Genomic DNA, 20,518 nt, shown 5'->3' with positions numbered 1-20,518 from the left:
AGAGCCCGCGTCTCGGATGGCCCGCAGGGTCCCAGCTTTGGTGATGGGACAGTGAGCACACAAAGAATCACTATTAAGGGCAGTTTCTAGACAAAGGGAACTTCAGTGGCTGCTGGTCAGCCAGCAGCCCCCAGGAATGTGGGGCCCAGGGTCAGCCTTAGTAAAACAAGGCCTGGTCATGCCACTGTCTGCATGAATGCCTGCTGGCTTCCTGTTGTCCCCACCTCAAGTCCAGGCTCCTCCTGGCGGCGGTCAGCAAAGCCCTTCTCAGGGAGTCCCTGCCAGCCTTGTTGTTCCGTACCCCAACACAAAGCCCTGCTCCCAGGCCTGCTGAACTTCTCAGCCTTCCCGGGCCAGGCCGGACCAGGCCTCTGTCTGTGCTGTTGCTGTCTGCAATGACCTTGTAGCCCGCCCTGTGTCTGGAAGTTTCTCCCTCCTCGCAGCTCTAGCATCTCTCCACTTGAGCCTTCCCTGGCCCTTCTGAGCAGAAGAGATGCACATACACACCCCTCTGTGACATCCCTGATCTTTGTGCGCCACTGCGCCAGGCCCTGCAGGGGCTACTGGCCTGTCTGCAAACTCCTTGAGGCCTGGAGGCCAAAGCTTGCTTTGTCTGTGTTCTTCCCACATGTCTAGCATGTAGGAGACGCTTGTTCACAGAGTAAATCCCCCGTCTCTGCTGTGAAGACGTGCATGGTAAACCGTCAGGCTGCCCTGGTGGGACGTGCTCCTCTCTGGGCCCAGGGACCATGCAGCACCTCTGTACCGAGCAGCTGAGTGCAGCAGGAGGCCCCTGGGGGCTGACCTTGCCTCCCCTCTTCCTTTGCAGCATGGCCGTCAATGTGTACTCCACATCTGTGACCAGTGAGAATCTGAGTCGCCATGACATGCTTGCGTGGGTCAATGACTCCCTGCACCTCAATTACACCAAGATAGAACAGCTCTGTTCAGGTAGGAGGGTGGGGAGTGCTGCTGGAGGGGTGCCGTTGGGGTCAGGATCGAGGAGGAGAGCGGGGGTGCCCAGATGAGTCTAGGGAAGGGGGACAATCAACACAAAGCGCAGAAGAGGGCTCAAAGTGGGTGGCAGGGAGGGAGGAATAGAGGGGCTCCAAGACCAGGCAGGCCCCTGAAGCCAGCGTCGGGCCTGGCCCGTGGAGGGGGGAGCTCTTCTTCTTAGAGTAGAGCCCTGGCCAAGTCACACCACTCCCTAGGCCTCGGTTTTCCAGGCATAGAGCGGGGATGGCAGCAGCTGTCTAAAGAGGGTTGCCGGCAGGATGGCATTATATATATGAAATAGGTTTCGTATGGTGCTGGCCCCTCACATGCATGAATATACACTTAGTGCTCTTACTCTGGGAAAGCTGGGGTTGTGGCCCCTGCCCGGGCCCAGGCCATGGAGCAGAGGCTGGGGTTGGGGGAAGGCCAGCAGAGGGTCCCGTGGCCAGCCTGCTGCTCCACAGGCGCCGCCTACTGCCAGTTCATGGACATGCTTTTCCCGGGCTGCGTGCACCTGAGGAAGGTGAAGTTCCAAGCGAAGCTGGAGCATGAGTACATCCACAACTTCAAGGTGCTACAAGCAGCTTTCAAGAAGATGGGCGTTGACAAAGTAGGTGCCTGTGCTGGGGGGTAGAGGACGGTCTGAGGAGCTGTGTCCCCTTCTGGCGCCCATGCCACCCTCCACCGGAACACTTTGTACCTGTCCTGCGACACGCCTTCCCTTCCTCGGCCCCAGACCCTGCGCACCCGACATGGGGAGGCTCTGGGTCCTGTGTCTCCTGAGTTACTTCTCTCTCTAAAGCTCGAGAAAAGTCCCCTTGCTCTCTGTAGTGACCGCCAGCCCCAGGACTCGGGGCTCCTGCACCCCCACTCCACCCCATGCGGAGCGTGGGACCAGGGACGCTTCTGCACAGTCCTCCCTGGGCTTCTAGAAAGGAGCCCACCCAGCTGCCCTGGCGCCCTGGCTGCATGCAGGCTGTGGGTGGCGGGGGTCTGGGGGGAGGGCACCCCCCATGGGGGGGGGCTTTGCAGAGGACACCGTCCCCATTCCCCAACGGACAGAGGGGGACAGCCCTGCACCAGCAGGTGGTTAAAACAGTCTGCTTGTGTGGTCTGTTTCAGATAATTCCTGTAGAGAAATTAGTGAAAGGAAAATTCCAAGATAATTTTGAGTTTATTCAGTGGTTTAAGAAATTCTTTGACGCAAACTATGACGGAAAGGATTACAACCCTCTGCTGGCACGTCAGGGCCAGGACGTAGCGCCCCCTCCTAACCCAGGTGAACAGATCTTCAACAAATCCAAGAAATTCATTGGCACTGCAGGTAACGGGCCAAGCTGGGGGAGGGAGTGCGGGGGCTCAGGCCTGCAGGGCTCTGCCTCCTGGAGTGCCCCCCGGCACCTGGCCTGGCCCTGCCATCCTGGAGGAGACTGTTATCACGGAGTTCAGATGATGCTGAGCAAGAGGGCCCCAAAATGGCCTTAAGAGGATGGCCACTAGCACCAGCCACCCACAGGGGGGGCGGTGGGGGGGGCAGGGCCCCATGGTGGACGGAGGTGCAGGCAGGTGCTTCCTGTCACAGCATGATCCCGGGGCCAGCGCTGTGGGTCATGCCCGGCTCCCTGGGTGCCCAGGGATAAGACTCCATCAGATGTCGACCCCCATCCCAAAGGCCCAGAGCCCTAACCTCTCCCTCAGGAGCTGAGTCTCTGGAAGCGGGGTGTGCACTGGGTCCTAGAGAAGGGAGCATAGGACCTTTGGGCCACAGCAAGGATTGGGGGGGGGGGGGCAGCCTCAGCCGCATCTGAACCCGTCATAGCAGACCCAGCTCCTCCGTTTGCGCTGCTGCCCCTGCTTGCTTGGCTTTAGAAGCAGCCAGCTCCACCTAGGGAGCCCAGTAGCTAGAGAGCAAGTAGCCACAGCATGCCGCCCTCCGTGCTGGGGACCAGGCGCTCAGACTACTGGGGTGACCCCAGCAGAGGGCGACAGAGCCCTGACTGAGATGAGGAGCTGGGCCTCGGGTGGGGGTGGGGTGGGGGCGGCCCCCCACCCCCAGTCACAGGCCCTGGTGAAGAAGGTATCTGGGTGTCTTTAGGTCGTGAGCCGGAGGCACCCATGGGGGCATGTGGCTTTGGGCTAAGGCTTGTTAGGAAAGAGCCAGAGCCAGATTCAGGGGCTGTGTCAGCCAGCTATGTGTTCCCCCCAGACTCTTGCTGTCGTACCAGAGGGCCCTGAACTCTCCCATCCCCACCCCAAATTCCCTCTTCCCACCCCGACCCCCAACATCTCACCCCTTCTTGTAGTTCCCTGTGGTCCTCGCTCCTCTCCCAGGCTTGCCAGAGAGGGCTGCCTCGCTGCTGTGTCACGTGTGGCTGAGGCTGGAGGCCTCGAGGGGCTGCCCCTCCTGGAGGCCGGGCAGGGAGGGCAAGAGTGCCTGCCTTCCGCATGGGCCTGCCCCCGCAGGGTCACACCAGGCTGTCCTCCTCGTACCGCGCGGGCCGTGGGCTCATGCGGCCTCATCTGACTCTTCTCCTCTGGGCAGTTCCTCAGAGGACGTCCCCCACAGGCCCCAAAAACACACAGACCACTGGCCGACTGAGCAATGTAGCCCCACCCTGCATCCTCCGGAAGAACCCCCCGTCAGCCCGAAACGGCGGCCATGAAACAGATGCCCAAATCCTGGAACTCAACCAGCAGGTGAGTCGAGCCAGGGTGGCCGAGAGGCCTGGGGAGGCCGGCCGAGGCCACCACTGTCTGCCTTCAACGCCTGCCCTGTCTCCCGCTCACTTGCCCGTGGCAGCTCTTGGACTTGAAACTGACAGTGGACGGCCTGGAGAAGGAGCGTGACTTCTACTTCAGCAAGCTCCGAGACATCGAGCTCATCTGCCAGGAGCACGAGAGCGAGAACAGCCCCGTCATCTCGGGCATCATCGGCATCCTCTACGCCACCGAGGTGAGCTGGCGCCAGCCGGCCGGCCAGCGCAGGCCACAGAGAGCGGGAGCCCGAGCCCGGAAAGCTGGGCCCTTGCTCCTAAGCTGCCACCTAGAGCCCCGTGTCCTCACCTACCCTCCCCACTTCCCACCCCCAGGAAGGATTTGCACCCCCAGAGGACGATGAAATCGAGGAACAACAGCAAGAAGACCAGGACGAGTACTAAGGGGCGGCCCCTCCCCATGCCCACTCTGCATTACAGCCCTTCCCTCAGCCTGCCTCGGCCGGTGCTTTGTATCAGTGCGGCAGCCTGGGGGTCGGCAGGGCTGGGGCAGGTGAGCAGGCAGCGGCCCCCCTCCGGTGGCACTGGCCCACTGGGCGGCCCCCTGCCTACCCCCTCTCTCCTACTATTTATTTCCATTGTCTTCTCTCCACGCTGTGTCGTCAACATGTCCCAGGGTGCTGCTGCCACCCGCCCCCTGCCAACCCCCACCATCACCCCACCCCTGCCCCCACAGCCAGCAAGCACACTGTATTTGACAGAGTCACTGGTCTGTGTCCACTCACTGGATTGTCCATGCACTTTACCTGCCCCGCCCCTGGGCTGACGGGCAGCGTGCCCATTGCTGGGGCTGGGGCTGGGGCTGGGCCAGGGCTCACCCAATTCTTATTTATTTTGTCTTTTCACTCCCAGTGGCGAGGGAAAGCTGATGGCAGGGGAGTGGAAAGCGGGCTGGAGCCCAGTGGTCAGGCAGAGGAAAGGGAGCATTTGAGGGGCAGAATGATCTCCTAGCACCGGGCTCACCCTCTCCCGCTTCCTTTCCCCAGCACTGAGGCCGGGCCCTGCCCTGCGACCCCTGCCACTCCCTCCTGCAGCTTGGTTCATACCACACGAACTCAACCTGAACCCCACTGTACGTCCACCTCCCCATCCGTGTCCCCCTGCCCCGCCCTCCGGGGCCACCCCAGCCTGCCTATGTGTTCGCTTTTATTTAAATAAACGTGTGTGGTATAAGTCCAGGCCACGCTTCCCCCATGGTGCCACGGCCTGGGTCGCAACGTGCTCGCTACCCCCTCCGGTGCCCCCTTCCCACGGAGCTGATTCCCAGAGAGCACCGCACCTCCGCCATCCTCTCCCGCCCCACACTGGGGTGGAGCCTCGGCTGTGAAGCTGGGCAGTCCAGGAAAGTGGCCATGGGGTAGCAGGGCGGACCGACAAGAAGGGCTTTGTCTCCGTCTCCTTTGGGCCGCTTGGACGGCAGGCTTCCCCAGGAGAGGGACCCAGCGGGGCCAGGGCTGGGGGAGAGGGCTCTGTGGCAAGGCGCTAGAGCAGTGTTCCAGCTGTTCTGCTCCTGGCAAGAACAGCCGGGAGCCCTTCCACTGTGCGGTGCCCACACAGCCCACCAAGCGGCACCACTGCCCCGTGTGCCCACTAGGAGCCGAGAGTTCAGAAATCCATTTGGTTACCAGGCCCAGTTACCACGTTAGATTTTGTGGTCGGCACAGGGCCCTGAGCAGCCCCTCGGTTCCCATTGAAGGGGCTGAGGTCCGTCCACACACGCGGCCTGGCACGCTCAGGGAGGTAAAAGCAGCCAGCACTAGCATTCCGACCTCCAGACTCGTGGCTCAGTGCTCACCCCATTATAGTGAATACATTATAACGGAATGTCGCCAAGCCGCAGAGTTGCCCTGGTGGGTGTTTCCTCGCCTCCCTGTGAGCCACGGGTAGCCAGGCCGTTTCTGCCACAGCCATGCCCCGGGGCCCTCCTCCCACACCACCGGTTCTCTCATTTTCTGATTCCCCTAAGGACTAATTCCCATTCCCTGTTTTTCTGATGATGCTAGACCTAAACCTGAAATGAGCAATTCTTGTCTTCACTCCTAACCCATCTCCCCTCCTCCTCTGGACTGCCACCCCACAAAGGAGGATACTCCTGTCCGTGTTAGCTCTGGTGTTTCTTCTCCAACCAGGCCCTTGGCCTGCTCTTCTCTGCCTGGTTTTTCGTTCCTTTGCCGAATTTTTAAAAGTTTTTCCTGTTATTTCAAGTAGATACTATAAAAGGATAACATAGTGGTTCTGCCTGTCCATTGTCAGGCCAGCACCTCCAGTTATAAAGTGGTAGACAGGATAATGACCGCTCCCACCCCCCCCAGAGAAGTCCATGCCATTACCCCCCGCCCCCCGACCTGTAAATGGGTCACTTTACCTGGCATGGGGGGAATCAAGATTGTAGTTGGAGGTGCCAACCCCAAACCGAAGTCACTGCCAACGAGTCCATTGAAACTCACACACCTGTAGGGACAGGGCAGAACCGACCCAGTGGGTTTCCTTCGAGGGAGTGGAAAGCCTCACGTTTCTCCCACAGCGCAGCTGGTGGTTTTGAACTACTGACCTTGAGGTCAGATTACCCTTGGATTATCCAGGTGGGCCCTTGATGGTCCCCACTGCTGTGAAGTCAGTTCCAACTCAGCGCTGTTCCCGAGGGTCCCCAAGCCAGACCCTTGGGAGCAGACTACCCATCCTCCTCCAGCAGTGTGGCTGGTGGGGTCCCGCTGCTGGCCCCTTGGTTAGCAGCCCAGTCTGCATCAGTGTACCACTAGGGCTACATCAAAGGGAGAGGGCGGCAAGAGGGGACACCCGAGGGGTGCCATAGGACAAGGACCCAATCTGCCCTTCCTGGTTTTGTAAAAAGGAAGGAGGTCACAAGCTAAGGAAGGCTTGCAGCCTCTAGAAGCTGGAAAAGACAAGGAAGCGCGTTTTCCCTTACCCTCACAAGGAAAGACCTGTTTTAGCCTCCTGAGACGCACACCAGACTTCTGACCTACAGAACGGAAGATGATGCATGTCTGTGGTTTTACATCACCGGTTTGTGGTCATTTGTTACAGCAGCCAGAGAGCGCGCCTGAGTGGTGTAGTGGTTATGGGTTGCGCTGTGATCTCCAAGGTCAGCAGTTTGAAACCACCAGCTGCTCCTCGGGAGAAGGATGGTGCTTTCTCTTCCTGGAAAGAGTTAAGTCCGGGAAACACACAGGGCAGTTCTACCCTGTCCCATGGGGTCTCTCTGAATGAGAACCAGTTCAAGATGGCGGTGATTCCACCTTCTGCACCCACCTGCCCTCCTTGACCCGACATCTTTGGGTTCTTCCCTCACACCCCTGTGCCCAGCCCCTCCGTGCTCCTTGAGACGGTGCACACAGCTCACCGAGCTCAGGTGCCCAGGGAGTGTAGCCGGAGGCTTCCGTCCCTGCAGATGCCAATCAACAGCTCACCTGCCACAGACAAGTAGAAACGAGAGCCCCTCCCACCCTTCTCTATCCCCTCTGTGGGCCTATTTTGCCTCGATGGAGAGGCAGTTGAGTTTTTCTTCGGAAACACGGCAGTCTCTTGCGACCACACAGGTGACGGAAGGCTGCTGCTGGTCTCTGAGTAAAGCTAAAGAGGGAACTGAAAAACGAACTGGTTACTGATTGGGCTATAACGGAGTCCTGCAGAGCTCAATCTCCAGGTTACCCGAGGCCACCAGGCATGGTCAGGCCTGACGGGGCTGCAGAACTGGCAGGAAGCAAAACCTGGTCATCGCCCATCTCCCACCTCTCCCCTTTCCCAACCCATCCTCCACCCAGCCCCACTTGCCTTCCCAAAACAGCGAATGGTGTGGCTTCCCACTGCTTGCCAAGGTTTTGGGCAGGCCCTCCACACAGGATCTCAGATCTCCAGCCTCCCATCTCAGTGAACACTGTCCACACAACTCCTTCCTTCCCCACGCTGGCCCTGCCAGGGGTCCTCAAACTTTTTAAACAGGGGGCCAGTTCACTGTCCCTCAGACCCATTGGAGGGCCGGACTATAGTTTAAAAAAAAACTATGAACAAATTCCTATACACACTGAACATACCTTATTTTGAAGTCCAAAAACACCCCGCGTACCGGATAAATGTCCTCAGTGGGCTGCATGTGGCCGGGAGTTTGAGGACACCGGCTCTAGGCCTTTGCTTCAAATCAACTGAGCCTTACACCTGGAGGTGGAGCCCTGGGGGCAGAAGGAGTTCAAAAGCCAGCAGTTTGAACCCACCAGCCGCTCCACAGAAGAAAGATTAGGCTGTCTGCCCCTAGGAAGATGTACAGCTTCCCAAAGAGCAGGTCTACACTGCCCTCTAAGGTTGCTGTGCGTCGGAGTTGACTCGATGGCAGAAAGTTTGGTTTGGGTGTACACACTCGGCGCGCGCGCTCTCCATCCACGCTGACTCCCAAGCATGAACAGTTCTCATTCCTGAGGAGCCTTTTCAACTGCCATCTCCTTCAGGAAAGCTTCCCCAATCTCCCTCCGAAGGAATTCCTCGTTCCCTCCACTGTTCATCCAATGGGAATCCGCTCGAGTCGGGTTCCTGTCATAAGAATTAGTCTGTCCTGTGCCTGTAGGTGTCCAAGAAATAGCAACTCTTCTAGGACAGAGCACAATCATCTACCCTCATCCGCTGCCTGCTGGGATGCTCGAGTCTTGGGGCTCACACACACATGAACCGGGGATACAGCAAGGCATGGCAGGAGGCCCTACAGGGGCAGGGACCTGTCTGCATGCATCTTCAGGTTGGGGCGTAGGGCTCTATTCCACGTCCTGCCACATCTGCAAGTTGGAATTGACTTTTGCCCTGTGGGGAGGGGGGCAGGGGAGAAACAACCAAAGGAAGCCCTTACCCACCTAGAAGGGGAGCTCCTAACCCTGCTCCTCCCAGATACAATGCTTCCTAACACCCACCAGCACCCCTCTTCCCTCAGGCCCACTGTCTCCTTTTTTCTTTCATAATAGATTTTCACAGCCCATTAAACTCAAAGTCAACCAAAAAAACTAGCACCTTCCCAGATGGAAGGAAAGGTTTGACCTTGGAACTTTCCCTGGCGGTGAGAACTGTTCGTACAGTGCCATTCTTCCAGGACTCCTAGAAGGACAAACTGAAACCGTTATCATTTCCGCGTTAGAACAGTCTGAACAGAGAACAGTGCACATGCTGTCTCCCACCTGAGCAGACCTGGTGCAGGAGGCTACCCTATCCCCAAGGTCAGCAGTTCGAACGCACCATTCACTCCACAGGAGAAAGAAGACTCTACTCCCCTAAAGATTTCATCTCAGGAACGCAGGGCGGCAGTTCCACCTTGTCCTATTGGGTCGCTCCACTGACGGCAGCGGATTTGGTTCGGTCTGCCCAACTAGGTCACAGAGTGAGTGCGTGCCAAGAGGGCGGAAAGGCATCTGGTAGCCACCAAGCCGCACCGTGGAGTGGCCCCCACCAAGGTGGCACTCGACCAAGGTTTTCCCAATAGAATGGCTTCTCGTCCCAACGTGCTTCCCTGGGCACAGGCTGCAGGCTTGCCACCACGGCGCCGCTCACACGCGACCAGCCCTCCAGCCTCGCCAGGAAGAGCCCGACCAACGGGGAAAACTACACGTCCCAGGATGCCTTGCGGCTGACGTCACGCGCCGCGACGACCCGCAAGGAGACGTGGCAGAGCGCGGCGTGTCCGCGCCGGACCGGAAAGGCCGGGGAGGGGGCGGCGGCAGGAGGGGTCGGCACCATGGCGGCCCAGACAGCGGGTGCGGGGCGCTGGGAGGTAGTGAAGAAGGGGCGACGGGCTGCAGCCGGCGGCAGTCATAAAGGCGGCGGCGGAGGGGACCGCCGGGCTCTCGGGGAGGCCAACGGAGTGTGGAAGTTCGACCTGACCCGTGAGTACCCGCGCTGGCGCCACCGCCGCGGCGGACACCGGCCCCCCTCGGCTCACCCTCGCTCCCCGCGCCCCTTCCCCGTGCCGTGGGAGCCGCTCCCCGAGCCCAGGGGCTGCAGACACCGCCGGGGTGTCAGAGGCGCGCGCGCGCCCGCCCGCCCGCCCGTCGTGATCAGCTGCTCTCTCCTGGCTCAGCAAACGTCAATCGCGTGTGGTCTCTTTCGAGCCCCACGGAGGTGGACGGCGCAAGAGGGGGCTGAGGCCCGATCAAATGAGTTGCTTTGCGGGATGAGTTCCCCACATGAGAGGGGACTGGCAGTCCAGTCTTCAGACACTGCATTCACGTCCGGTGGGGCGGTGAGGTCCCAGCCTGGCCTCTGCCCCGCAGGTGTCTGAGACGGGGAGAGCCATCCCCGGTCGTTGTACAGGTCCCTCTCTTAAAGTGACCAGCAGGCCCAGTGGTGGGAGAAAGGGCCCAGCCCCACAGCCAGCACCCACCAAGGATTCTGTCTGGCACCTACTTTATCTTGATCTCTTGCCCAAGTGAGAGCCTTGCCACTTGTTCATTGAACGGTCCCTGGAAACTAGAGGGATTGGAGTAGGGCCCACATGGCAAACCTGGCCTCCCACCCACCAGAGAAGCCGGTCCCTCTGTGGGGTCCACTTACTCTGCTGGGCCTGATGAAGACGTGCCCAGGCCTGTGGAAGAGCCCCTGAGATTCAGGGTTGTGCTGGCTGAAAACTACCAGCAGTGCACCCAGAAGGGGCCTCCAGGCGGGCTCCTCCTGAGAGGAGGCTTTTGAGCCTCCAGGACACACACACACACACACACTCACACACACACCGCTTCCTGCCTCTCTTTACCCTAGCCCCGATCCAGACGACAAGCACGCTGTATGAGTTGGGCTTCGAGAAAATCACAAAGCGACAGAACAAGGAGCAGGTCCCACCCCCTGCGGTGGAGCCGAAGAAGCCAGGGAACAAGAAGCAGCCCAAGAAGGTGGCGGCCGTCGCAAACCAGAACCAGAAGCAGGGCCGCTTCCGCAGCTTGGAGGCAGCGCTGAAAGCCGTGAGTGGGCCCAGACGCCAGGCAGCACAGACCGTGGTGGGGTAGTAGATGGTGGATGCTTTGGGTGGAGAGCAGGTGAAAGACGGGAGAGGAACACTACACGAGGTGAGAAGGGCGTTCAGGACAAGGTGGTAACTCCAAGGGTTGCCTTTCCTTAGAATGGAAAGGGGCCTCTGGGGAAACTGCCACCAGAGAGAAGCCCCAGGCCCAGCAGGGAGGAGATGGGGAAGCCGGGAGTCCCTGCCTGGTGTTCCCACCCCACCCCGCTGTTCACTGTTGAACAAGGGAAGGGCCTTGGAGCAGAGGCCCACTGGGCCTGTCCCATGCTTTCTAAATAGCCAGAACTGGGACATTACACCGGCCTGCTGAGGTTTAATAACAGAAAGCCCTACTCTCCCCGCTACCACCCAGTTCTACCCTTTCCCCGCCCGGCTCACGCCTCACCCCGAGCGCCGTGTCCCCGGCAGCTGGACGTGGCCGCTCTGCAGAAGGAGCTGGACAGGAGCCAGAGTGTGTTCTCCGGGAACCCATCCGTGTGGTTGAAGGACCTGGCCAGCTATCTCAACTACAAGCTACAAGCTCCTCTGAGTGAGCCCACCTTGAGCCAGCACACTCACGGTTAGTCTTCCCAGCTAGCCCGGGCTTGACAGCACACGAGAGCCCAGAAAGGGCTGGGTGCACGCATGTCAGTGCGTGCACAGCAAAGCCCGGGCCCCGCCCTCCTGGCTTATATGCCACGTCCCTGTGGCTGTGAAGGCCGTGGCCTCACTGAGATGGGGAGAATGCCAGCCTCAGGACAGAGAGTCTGCACTTTCAGAGGTGCCAGGGGCCTCTGGTCCTCACTCTCACACAGAGCTTGCTGGCCCTAGACTACCCCTACAGCCTGGTGAGCCGGGAGCTGCGTGGGACCATCCGGGGGCTGCTGTCCCAAGCCGCGGGGTCTCTGGAGCTCTTTTTTGACCACTGTCTGTTCACCATGCTGCAAGAGCTGGATAAGACTCCGGGTGAGGAGCCAGCGGGGGCGGTAACCCATGGCGGGGGTCGCAGGGAGCGGTGCTTCCTTTCCCCAGAACCCTGATCTTGACACTCTGGGGAGAGCGGAGGAAGCCAGTACCCATGGGGCTGCACAGCTGCCAAAAGGGCGACCTCTGCCTTGAGAGCCGCGTGGCACGCCATTCAGTTTGCTGAGAGCCTGTGTCTCTGCAGGGGAGTCGCTGCACGGTTACCGCATCTGTATCCAGGCCGTGCTGCACGACAAGCCTAAGATCGCCACCGCAAACCTGGGCAAGGTGAGCGCAAGGCTGAGCGGGCCACCAGGAGGTCAGGCAGATTCCCCACTGCTGGACGCTCTGCTCCCAGTTAAGGACCAGTCATAAACACCCTGGCGAGACCAGTACTAATAGGAACACTGCTGGCATCTGTTGTCCGTCCCCGAGGCAGGTAGTCCTGCTGTTCCCGTTCTACAGATGGGAAGGCAGAGCCAGAGCCCAACTCAGTCATGCCTACCGTGTGGCTGACGAGCAAGTGGCGAGCATGGTGAAGGCCACAGAGTGGGGCTCAGTCCCTCCCACCCCTCTACCACAGTGCTCCCCTGCCCCTGACCAGCCCCACCCCTCCCCCTGGCTCTGGTGGTTGGCCTGGCATTTTGCCTTACCCACCCACCCCTCGCAGTTCCTGGAGCTGCTCAGATCCCACCAAAGCCGCCCAGCCAAGTGTCTGACCATCATGTGGGCCATGGGTCAAGCAGGATTTGCCAACCTCACCGAAGGCCTAAAAGGTACCGGGGAAGTGGGCGGGGCAAGCTGGGAGCCATGGAGCTCCTCTCTGCGCCTGGTGAGCACACACTTGAGCCCCACCCCACCCCCACCCCCGTCTGACCCTCAACAGTGTGGCTGGGCATCATGCTGCCGGTGCTGGGCACCAAGGCTCTGTGCTCCTTTGCCATCGCCTACCTGGACCGGCTGCTCCTGTGAGTACAAGGGCAGCCAGGTGGGGCTTGGGTGCTGGCCGAGCAACTGGCATGGGTGCTGCTGTTTCCACCGAGTCTGTTCTGTTTTTCCTGACAGGATGCACCCCAACCTTACCAAGGGCTTTGGCATGATTGGCCCCAAGGACCTCTTCCCACTTCTGGACTTTGCCTACATGCCCAACAACTCCCTGGCGCCCAGGTAGGATGGCCTGGGCACAGATGCCTGGTGGCACCCTGCCCTCCTACCTTCACCCACCACCACCCAAAAGCAGAGGTCCTTAACAAGGGTGGGCTTCAAGGGGGCTTGACCCTTAAGTTAGATGGACATTCACGTGTGGCTGGCATGTGAGCATTTTTCTGGGGAGAGGGTCGCTGGCTTCCAACAGATTTTCCCAGGACACTCCAAGTCAGCAAGGCGCTTGCTGACTCTCCCTTGGGCCGGGTGGGCGCGTGGCACAGCTGCCCTTACAGCCTGTGCCTGGCTCCCCATCCCCACCCCAGCCTGCAGGAGCATCTGTGTCAGCTCTACCCGAGGCTGAAGGTGCTGGCCTTTGGGGCGAAGCCAGAATCCACCCTGCACACCTATTTCCCCTCCTTCCTGTCCAGAGCCACTCCTACCTGCCCTACCGAGATGAAGAAAGAGGTGAGGAGAACTGGCCAGAGGGTCCCATGTAGAGACCCAGCCTTCACCAACCCCTGAGTGGCTACCACCGCCCCACCCCCAACACACACACACCACCCCCACCCTTGTGCTCTCCCCTGAGAGGAGCACAGCTGAAAAGGCAGTGCCCTCGGCCTGGGGCCAGGAGATGAATGATCTTCAAGTCCAAGCTCAGGAGTCCCGGCCTCCCCCGTCACAGATTCCGAGAACTTTCTCCGTCGGGTCTTGCCCTGTGTCTCCACCCCTTGTCAGCCCTCTCCCCCTCACCAGCTGCCATGCGCCCTCTGTTCTCTCCCTTCTGCCCCCTGTGCAGCTTCTGAGAAGCCTGACGGAGTGCCTGACTGTGGACCCCCTCACCGCCAGTGTCTGGAGGCAGCTGTATCCCAAGCACCTGTCACAATCCAGGCAGGTGGGGTGGGAGTGGCCACCTCTGCTGCTCTGTCCCTGTCCCGGAAGCAGAAAGAGGCCGCTTATCACTGTTCCTCAGCCTCGTGCCTCGGGTTGGGTGGGTCCTAGGACTCTAGGAAGGTGCTGCTCGCTGTGTCTGCCTGGTGGGACCGTCTGTTGGGTGGGGGCCCCTAGTCCCAGGGGCAGAGTTAATTGGGGATGGAGCAGGAGACACCCACCAGTGAGCCAGCTGACTGGCTCTTCCTGCTTTCCCCACAGCCTGCTGCTGGACCACTTGCTCAAGTCCCAGGAGCAGATTCCCAAGAAGGTAGGGGTGAGAGGCCATGAAGGCTGAGCCTTGTCTGGGTCCAAACCGCCCAGCCACTGTCTACACTTCCCCAAGAGGCGCCCTTCTAGGACCCTCAGCATAAAGGAAAAGCAGAGGGAGCTCAGGGTCTCAAAAGGGCCACAGGTGATGCTCTCCACCCGCTTGCCTTGTCTGTAGGTGTGGAAGTCTTTGCAAGAAACCATTCGGTCCTTCAGGCTCACCAACCAGGAGCTGCTGAGGACGAGCAACTCTGCCAACCAGGAGGCTGCCGCCTGTGATGCTGCCTGCAAGGTGTGGGCCTGGTGCTCCTGCCCACTCCTCATCCGCCCTGGGCCTGTCCGCCCTCCTGCCCCCCAGCCCCCGCTACCTCTGCAGTGCTCGTCCACTTTCTGAAGGGCCTGGCCTAAGGCCCGCCTTGGGAACCAGGCCCACGCCCTCCCCCTCTGACCGTACTTACCCACCCCTTCCCTCACAGGCTCTGCTGCGGCAGGCCTGGGGCCCTCGGCTGCCCTGGACACGGCTGCTTCTGTTGGCACTGGTGTTTGTGGTGGGTTTCCTGTGCCATGACTTCCAGTCCCACGGCTCCTTCCAGGGTAAGCAGATTGGCAAGCAGGGAAGGTGGGGTGAGATCAAGTATGCGCGCGCATGCACGCACACATACACACACACACACACACACACACACACACTTTTCAGCATGTTCTAGGTACTGCCAGTGTAGACATGCCTGCATATGCACAGGCTTGTTGGAATAGGTGTAACCTCCTTAGGAAATTGAGGCTTAGAGAGATTTAGCAGTTAGCGTAAGATCAGAGCAGGTTAGTAGAAAAGCCGGCTTTCTAACCCAAGACTGCTTCTGGGGTACCTGAAGCCAGGGTTCCACTGGTCTGCGCGCTTCCTGCTCACTGGCCCCATCAGGAAAGTGGGGCACAGCTTCTCAACACCTGCAGAACCCTCTCCCCCACCTCCCTGTGCTGCACGCTCGGGGCAGACCAGCCCCTGCTCTGTGCCCCGTGAACCCTAGGAGCCCTCTGCCCCCGCCCTGCCCAGCCTGCTGGGGGCTTCCAGTGGCTGCCTCCCCCACCCCACCCCATTCACGGGAGGTCTCTTTCCTCAGCCTCCTTCTCTGGCCGGATGCTTCAGTCGTCTGGTTTCTTGCCTGCTGGCCAGCAAGCGTGTGCCACGCTCTACGCCTACAGCCTCCAAGGCTACAGGTGGGTGCCTCCCGGGCCGGGGGAGATGGATGAACAGCCATGCGCCCAGAGTGGTGGCGTGGCTGGAGGAGGTGATGACTGAGTTGGTGCAGAGGGGCCATGGCATTTCTTGCCCCAGCGATTGTGTGGGGGCCAGGCTGCCCTGAGGAAACTCAGAGCCCCCTCCCCTTTGGCCTCCCCACAGCTGGCTAGGAGAAACGGTGCCTGCCTGGGGCTCCCACCTGCTCACCATGGCAAAGCCCACTTTGCAGTTGGCCTGGACCCAGACCAATGCCACGGTCAGCTTTCTCTCTGCCCACTGTGCCTCTCACCTGGCCTGGTTTGGTGACAGCCTCGCCAGCCTCTCTCAGAGGGTAAGCCAAAGACAGGGAACGCCACCCAGGCCTGCCCTTGCCCAGACAGTCCTCGGGAAGATGCAGCCCCACACGGACAGACCCTCCACGCCAGGGTGAGGTCCCCTGTGCTCTGACCTGCTCCGCCCTCCACCACCCAGGTCCTCCCCCACCTCCCAGGGGCGCTGAGCCAGCTTCTCCAGTCTCTGAAGGAGCTGCTGCTGCTGCTGTACCAGGACGGGCTGCTGCCGATGTGGCGCCTGCTGCTGGAGGGCCTGGCGCGGGCCCAGGAGCACGGCCATGAGCTGTGCAGGTGAGATGCCCGGCTGCAGCCAGGACCCCAGCCCCCAGGGCCCTGCTCTGTGCCAGTGTGCCCTGGGCCCCTCTGGGGGGAGGTTGGTGGCTCTCAGCTGCTGTCCTGCGACTTAGAAACAAATCTCACCACCTCTGAAACCTTGCTCTTTCCTCCCAGAGGTGAGGTGACGTGGGGCTGCGTGAAGACTCAGGTCCTTGAGGCTGCCTGCTGGGCCTGGGTCTGCCTGCGGGACATCACAGTGGCTTTCTTGGACTGGGCACTCGCCATGACATCAGCGCAATAGGCCGTCAGGCTGCACCTGCTCCGGCCACTTGCTGCCATCTGAGAGTGCTGAGGGCTGGGAGGCTGCCTGTTAATGGCAGTTCTGCATGGGTCCTTCTTACTTGGTGCCTGACTTCTGTCTCCTAGAGAAGTGGCCAAGCGGCCTCTGCCCCAGTTCTTCCATCTCTGGTGGGGACTGAGCCCCGGGGTATCGGATCTCCTACCCAGGATTCCACTGAACACTGGCCTTGTTGCCTGGTCCCCACCTCCGTCCTCGGGCTGGCAGCCTCTCGTCCCCTCCTCTCTGCTCCCCGCCTCATCCTGACAGCCCCAGAGAGCACGGCTCCGGGAAGATCAGGTCCCAGAGAGGGGCTGCTGCATCTTTCTGATGACCGGTTCCTCCCTGGACTTGTGAGGCCTCTGCTTCCTGATCTTGGCCACAGTGTTGCTGCAGAGGAGAAGGGAGAGGGCCTTCCAGAAGGCCTGGCAGCCGTGTCACCCCTGTCTGCAGTGCTGGTGGAAGCGGCTTTCACGTCAAAATGTCCCGGCCCCCTGCTGCATCCCCTCCATCATGGTCCTGCTCCCCACTTCCCGTCAGTGCTGGGGGTCAGCGAGGGGCACTGCCTCAGAGCTTCGCTCCACTGCCCCCCCCCCCCCCCCAAGCCACCAGCAAAGCAAGAGTCCAGGCAGCTGTGTGGCCCAGGCCCAGCGAACCTTCCCGCCAGCAGCTCTTGACACCGAGCCCAGTATGTGGCGCACGGTTGCCTGCCCAGTGGAATAAAGGACACAGATTTGGTTTTTAGATTTCTCTCCACAGCCCCAGACGGTGATTCCCGTTGCTGTTTGACTGGACACCAAAACGTTGAACCTCTATTAATAATTCTCTCCCTTCACCCCTGCCCTCCCGGGAGTTCTGTCATGCTGCTGACGGCAGGGGAGCCGACATCTGTTACTCACATATTTGACCTTGGTGGCCCAGACACTCCCTCTGCCTCCAGGGCCCTGGAGTCATCTCACACACCCCTCATGCTGGGAAACACAGCGGGGGTCCCTTTGCTCATCCGGGGGAATTCCTGATCAGGAATCATGGAGAGTCTTCTGCCAGGCCCTCGGGATGCAGTGATTGATTCATTAAGGCAGTGAGTGGAAGAACTCCTAGAGACAGACAGGATGAGCCTGGTGTTTCATTCTGCACCATGGTTTTCTGAATGTTTCAAACTCTGCGCCTTCTTAGAGGCCCTCCCTCACAGGCTGCTCTCCCAGTCCCTCCTGCACGCCCAAGGCAATTGCAGGGAGGCTGTCCTGGCCACTGTCCCACGCACATGACCTCCCACACTTCCTCCTCTCCGTCCCAGTACAAAGGAGAGAGCCTAGCAGAGTCTCGACGCCAAGTGAGGTCCTGAAGGCTTGGGCACACATGCCCTGTCCCTGCTGGGATGCACTGGTCTGTCACCTGGGACTGAGCAGCCTGCGTGGACTGAACCCTGCTCTCCCGGTGTACCCAGGGTCATTTTTCCCAAATAAGACCCCACGTGGCAAAGGGCCAAGGTCTAGGACTTGGAAGGGTCCCACATGGATTCAGCTCCGTAGCTTGAGTCCTTGTCAACTGCCCCGTGTTCACAGCGGGTGACAGCAGGCCTCTGGACCTCTGAGACTTACTCAACTCAGAACGTGGGTTCGGTTGGTTTCTAATGGTTCAGCCAGGTGCCCCAAGTTAAATGGGTCTCCGCGGCCTTCTGGGGACATGGTAACAACTGACTTTGTTTAGTAGACGGGGTGGCTTGTCCCTTTGGAACTGGCCAGGATCTTCCTTTTGTCAGCAGTAGCCCCACACTTAACGGGTGCCCCTGAGAGCAAGCCCAGTCACTCGCCACAAGCGGGTCCAGACTGAGCCAGTCCAGGGAGTCGCTGACCAGCCAAGTTCACGCTGCCCTGACCAGCAGGGCTTTGGCAGTTGTTGAACAGGAGACACCTGGCTGTCCAAAGTTTCATCTTCCACACAGCTGGAAGTCAGCAGAAAAACCGAGGGGCTGTTAGAGTATGGTTGTCTCCTAACTTACCAGGACTTTTTATGAACATTGTATCGTGGCTTAGGTGGAAGTGTACGCAGCCAAATCATTCCCCCCAGTCAGCAATTTCTCCACATCTCCTTTCGAGAGATCAGTTGCCAGCACCCCATCTCACACTTCCTCCCGGTTCCTCTTTCCATCGGCTCAGCTTTTCTGCCCCTTCCTGCCTTGTGAACTTTTTCGTGTTTAGCAAATGTTGCCCTTTGGGCCTCGGTTGATCGTTCTGAGGAGCACCATTCTCTCTGATGTTGCTGCTCCCGTCACAGGCCCGACTGGCCGAAAAGTGATCTCTGGCAGCAGATTCAGTTCCATGTCTGAGGGCCGCGAGTTTCTATCAGAGAGTCATTTTGAACATTGTCCCACACTTTCCTCCTGTCCAGAACCATCTACTGTGCTCCCAATTGGTAAAGTGATATGGGGGCACCATCTAGTCTTCCAGGCACCAGGCTAGTAGAGCCTGTCCTATGGGTGGTCCCAGAGTCCCCTGAAGCAGCGGTTTCCTTGAGCTTTTGGTTGTCTTCACTCCTCTTTAGATGGCTGCTCGCAGTTTTTATGCCGCCGTTGCTAACACCGAAATTAGATGGAGAATTATTTAGGGCCATTTGACCTACATGTCCCTTGGGACTGTGGTGCTGAGCTGTTGACTCATCCCCTCAACACGTTACCATTCTTCCCATGTGGGCCTGCAAATTCAACCACGTGACTCCCGTGGAGACACTGGCCGTTTTCCTAAGTCTAAACCAAGCTTCCATATTCTGGTTACTTTTACCCAATCCACAGCTTGAATTTCAGAGCAGAGCCTCTGGACAGGAAGCACATGTCTTCAGAGAAGGTGGCTGGGCTGGCACCTGTGGCTACCGGGCATCCATTCTCAAAAGGCCGCCTTTACCCCTTGGGTGGAATGCTTCCCATGGAGACAGGTGTGCATGCCCAGCCCTGTTTAGAGGAGCTCAGTCACCGGTGACACAGAATCTAGAGCGGTTGGCTGATGGCTAAGCAGTGTGAATCTGCCTTATCTCTTCTGAAGACACTTGGATGTAAATAAGCACTTTCCATGATCCACCCTTCTACACCGACTCCCTCCTCCTGGGTCTGCTCCAGCAGGGTCCCAAGGAACAAGCTGGTCCTGTCTCGGCAGCGCTCAGTGCCCTCTCCGGTGTGGGTTTGCAGTGGCTGGGAGCTGGGAAGGAGATCACCGGGCTTTTTCTGAGGTACCTCTGGGTGGCCCGAAACTGCCAATCTTTCCGTTGGCAGCCAGCTCAAACTGCTTTGCCCCACCAGGCCCTCCTGAAGGGCATTCCTTTGCCCACTTCATTGACAACCAGGCCACTTTGTTGCCCCAGACTGGAGGGCGTAAGGTGGAATTTGAGGGGACCTTCCACCACTCACGGTTGGAGTGAATAAAAATCACAAGAACCAAACTCACTACCAACAATTCCGACTACCAACCAAAACTCACTAACAATTCTACTCAGAGAACAGAGTAGAACTGCCCGTTGCAGTTTGGCGACGAAATCCTCATCTTTCTCCTGAGGAACTACCGTCGGGTTTGCCCCACTGACATGGGGATAATGTGCCGATGCATGCGCTGTTTCATTCGGATTCACGTCCCTGGATGTGCCATTGTAGCAGTGTGTTACTGTCTTGTTAACACCCATTGCTGAATTTGCTTGATGACACCCTTCTTCATTATCTACAATGAAACATCCATTCCTTCTGTAGCCCGGCGTTCCTGCAGACATACCGTTGAGCAAAGTGAATGAGCGCCGTTTATTAGCAGCCGGCGTTGTTTGCCAGGCGGGATTCTCCGGTCTGTCCCAGGCGATTCCGGAAGGGGAGGAATGCGCCTGTTTAAGGCATGTTGCTTCCCATCAGAGAAATGATTAGATTTCAAGTGGAGGGCGATTGAGGTGAAGCAAAGGTGTTACTTTGTTGGTTTATTTTGTTTTTAAAGAGCAGTCACCACACGGAACAGTAATAGGAAACTATGCTTAAAAGGAAAGCCTAACTAAAAGTTGATTTTTTTTAATGACTTTATAGCACATTTAGTCACATGTTCTAATTCCTGGACCCACTCCCACTGGAGTCTTAAAGGCTTGAAGTTAAACAATTGGCCATCTATCAGGGAAGCAACAAAACCCACATGGAAGAAGCACACCAACCCGTGTGGTTATGAGGTATTGATGGGATCAGGTACCAGGCATCAGAAGACCCAAAACAAACAATCACACTGATTCGGATGAGGTGGGTCAGAGTGGAGACCCAAA

The 20,518-nt window shown here is 59.0% G+C and overlaps 2 protein-coding genes across 3 annotated transcripts; both read left to right on the top strand.

Annotated features, from left to right (window-relative positions):
- Positions 1-830: 830 nt before the first annotated feature.
- MAPRE3 (microtubule associated protein RP/EB family member 3) lies at positions 831-4,967 on the top strand. Of its 2 annotated transcripts, none has more exons than XM_045294165.1 (6): positions 831-951; positions 1,461-1,606; positions 2,119-2,275; positions 3,539-3,693; positions 3,797-3,949; positions 4,086-4,967. In XM_045294165.1, exons 1-6 carry the CDS (start codon positions 831-833, stop codon positions 4,152-4,154), a joined length of 801 nt encoding a protein of 266 aa, XP_045150100.1. In that variant the 3' UTR covers positions 4,155-4,967. The 2 variants fall into 2 exon arrangements, with proteins under 2 accessions (XP_045150100.1, XP_004710200.1); XM_004710143.3 differs by having other exon boundaries at positions 2,119-2,320.
- Positions 4,968-9,498: 4,531 nt separating this feature from the next.
- On the top strand, positions 9,499-16,984 carry TMEM214 (transmembrane protein 214). The gene is made up of 17 exons (XM_004710232.2): positions 9,499-9,646; positions 10,515-10,714; positions 11,182-11,332; positions 11,584-11,718; positions 11,921-12,003; positions 12,386-12,491; positions 12,602-12,683; positions 12,781-12,882; positions 13,185-13,326; positions 13,658-13,749; positions 14,011-14,059; positions 14,237-14,350; positions 14,535-14,652; positions 15,177-15,273; positions 15,458-15,626; positions 15,767-15,918; positions 16,078-16,984. Exons 1-17 carry the CDS (start codon positions 9,499-9,501, stop codon positions 16,202-16,204), a joined length of 2,067 nt encoding a protein of 688 aa, XP_004710289.1. The 3' UTR covers positions 16,205-16,984.
- Positions 16,985-20,518: the final 3,534 nt, after the last annotated feature.

This window comes from Echinops telfairi, unplaced genomic scaffold, assembly GCF_000313985.2.
Source record: "Echinops telfairi isolate 266 unplaced genomic scaffold, ASM31398v2 ScPeMD7_2573;HRSCAF=3158, whole genome shotgun sequence".
NCBI lineage: Eukaryota > Metazoa > Chordata > Mammalia > Afrosoricida > Tenrecidae > Echinops > Echinops telfairi.
The sequence above is the reverse complement of the archived record's forward strand: the minus strand, read 5'-3'. Positions and strand labels throughout refer to the sequence as shown.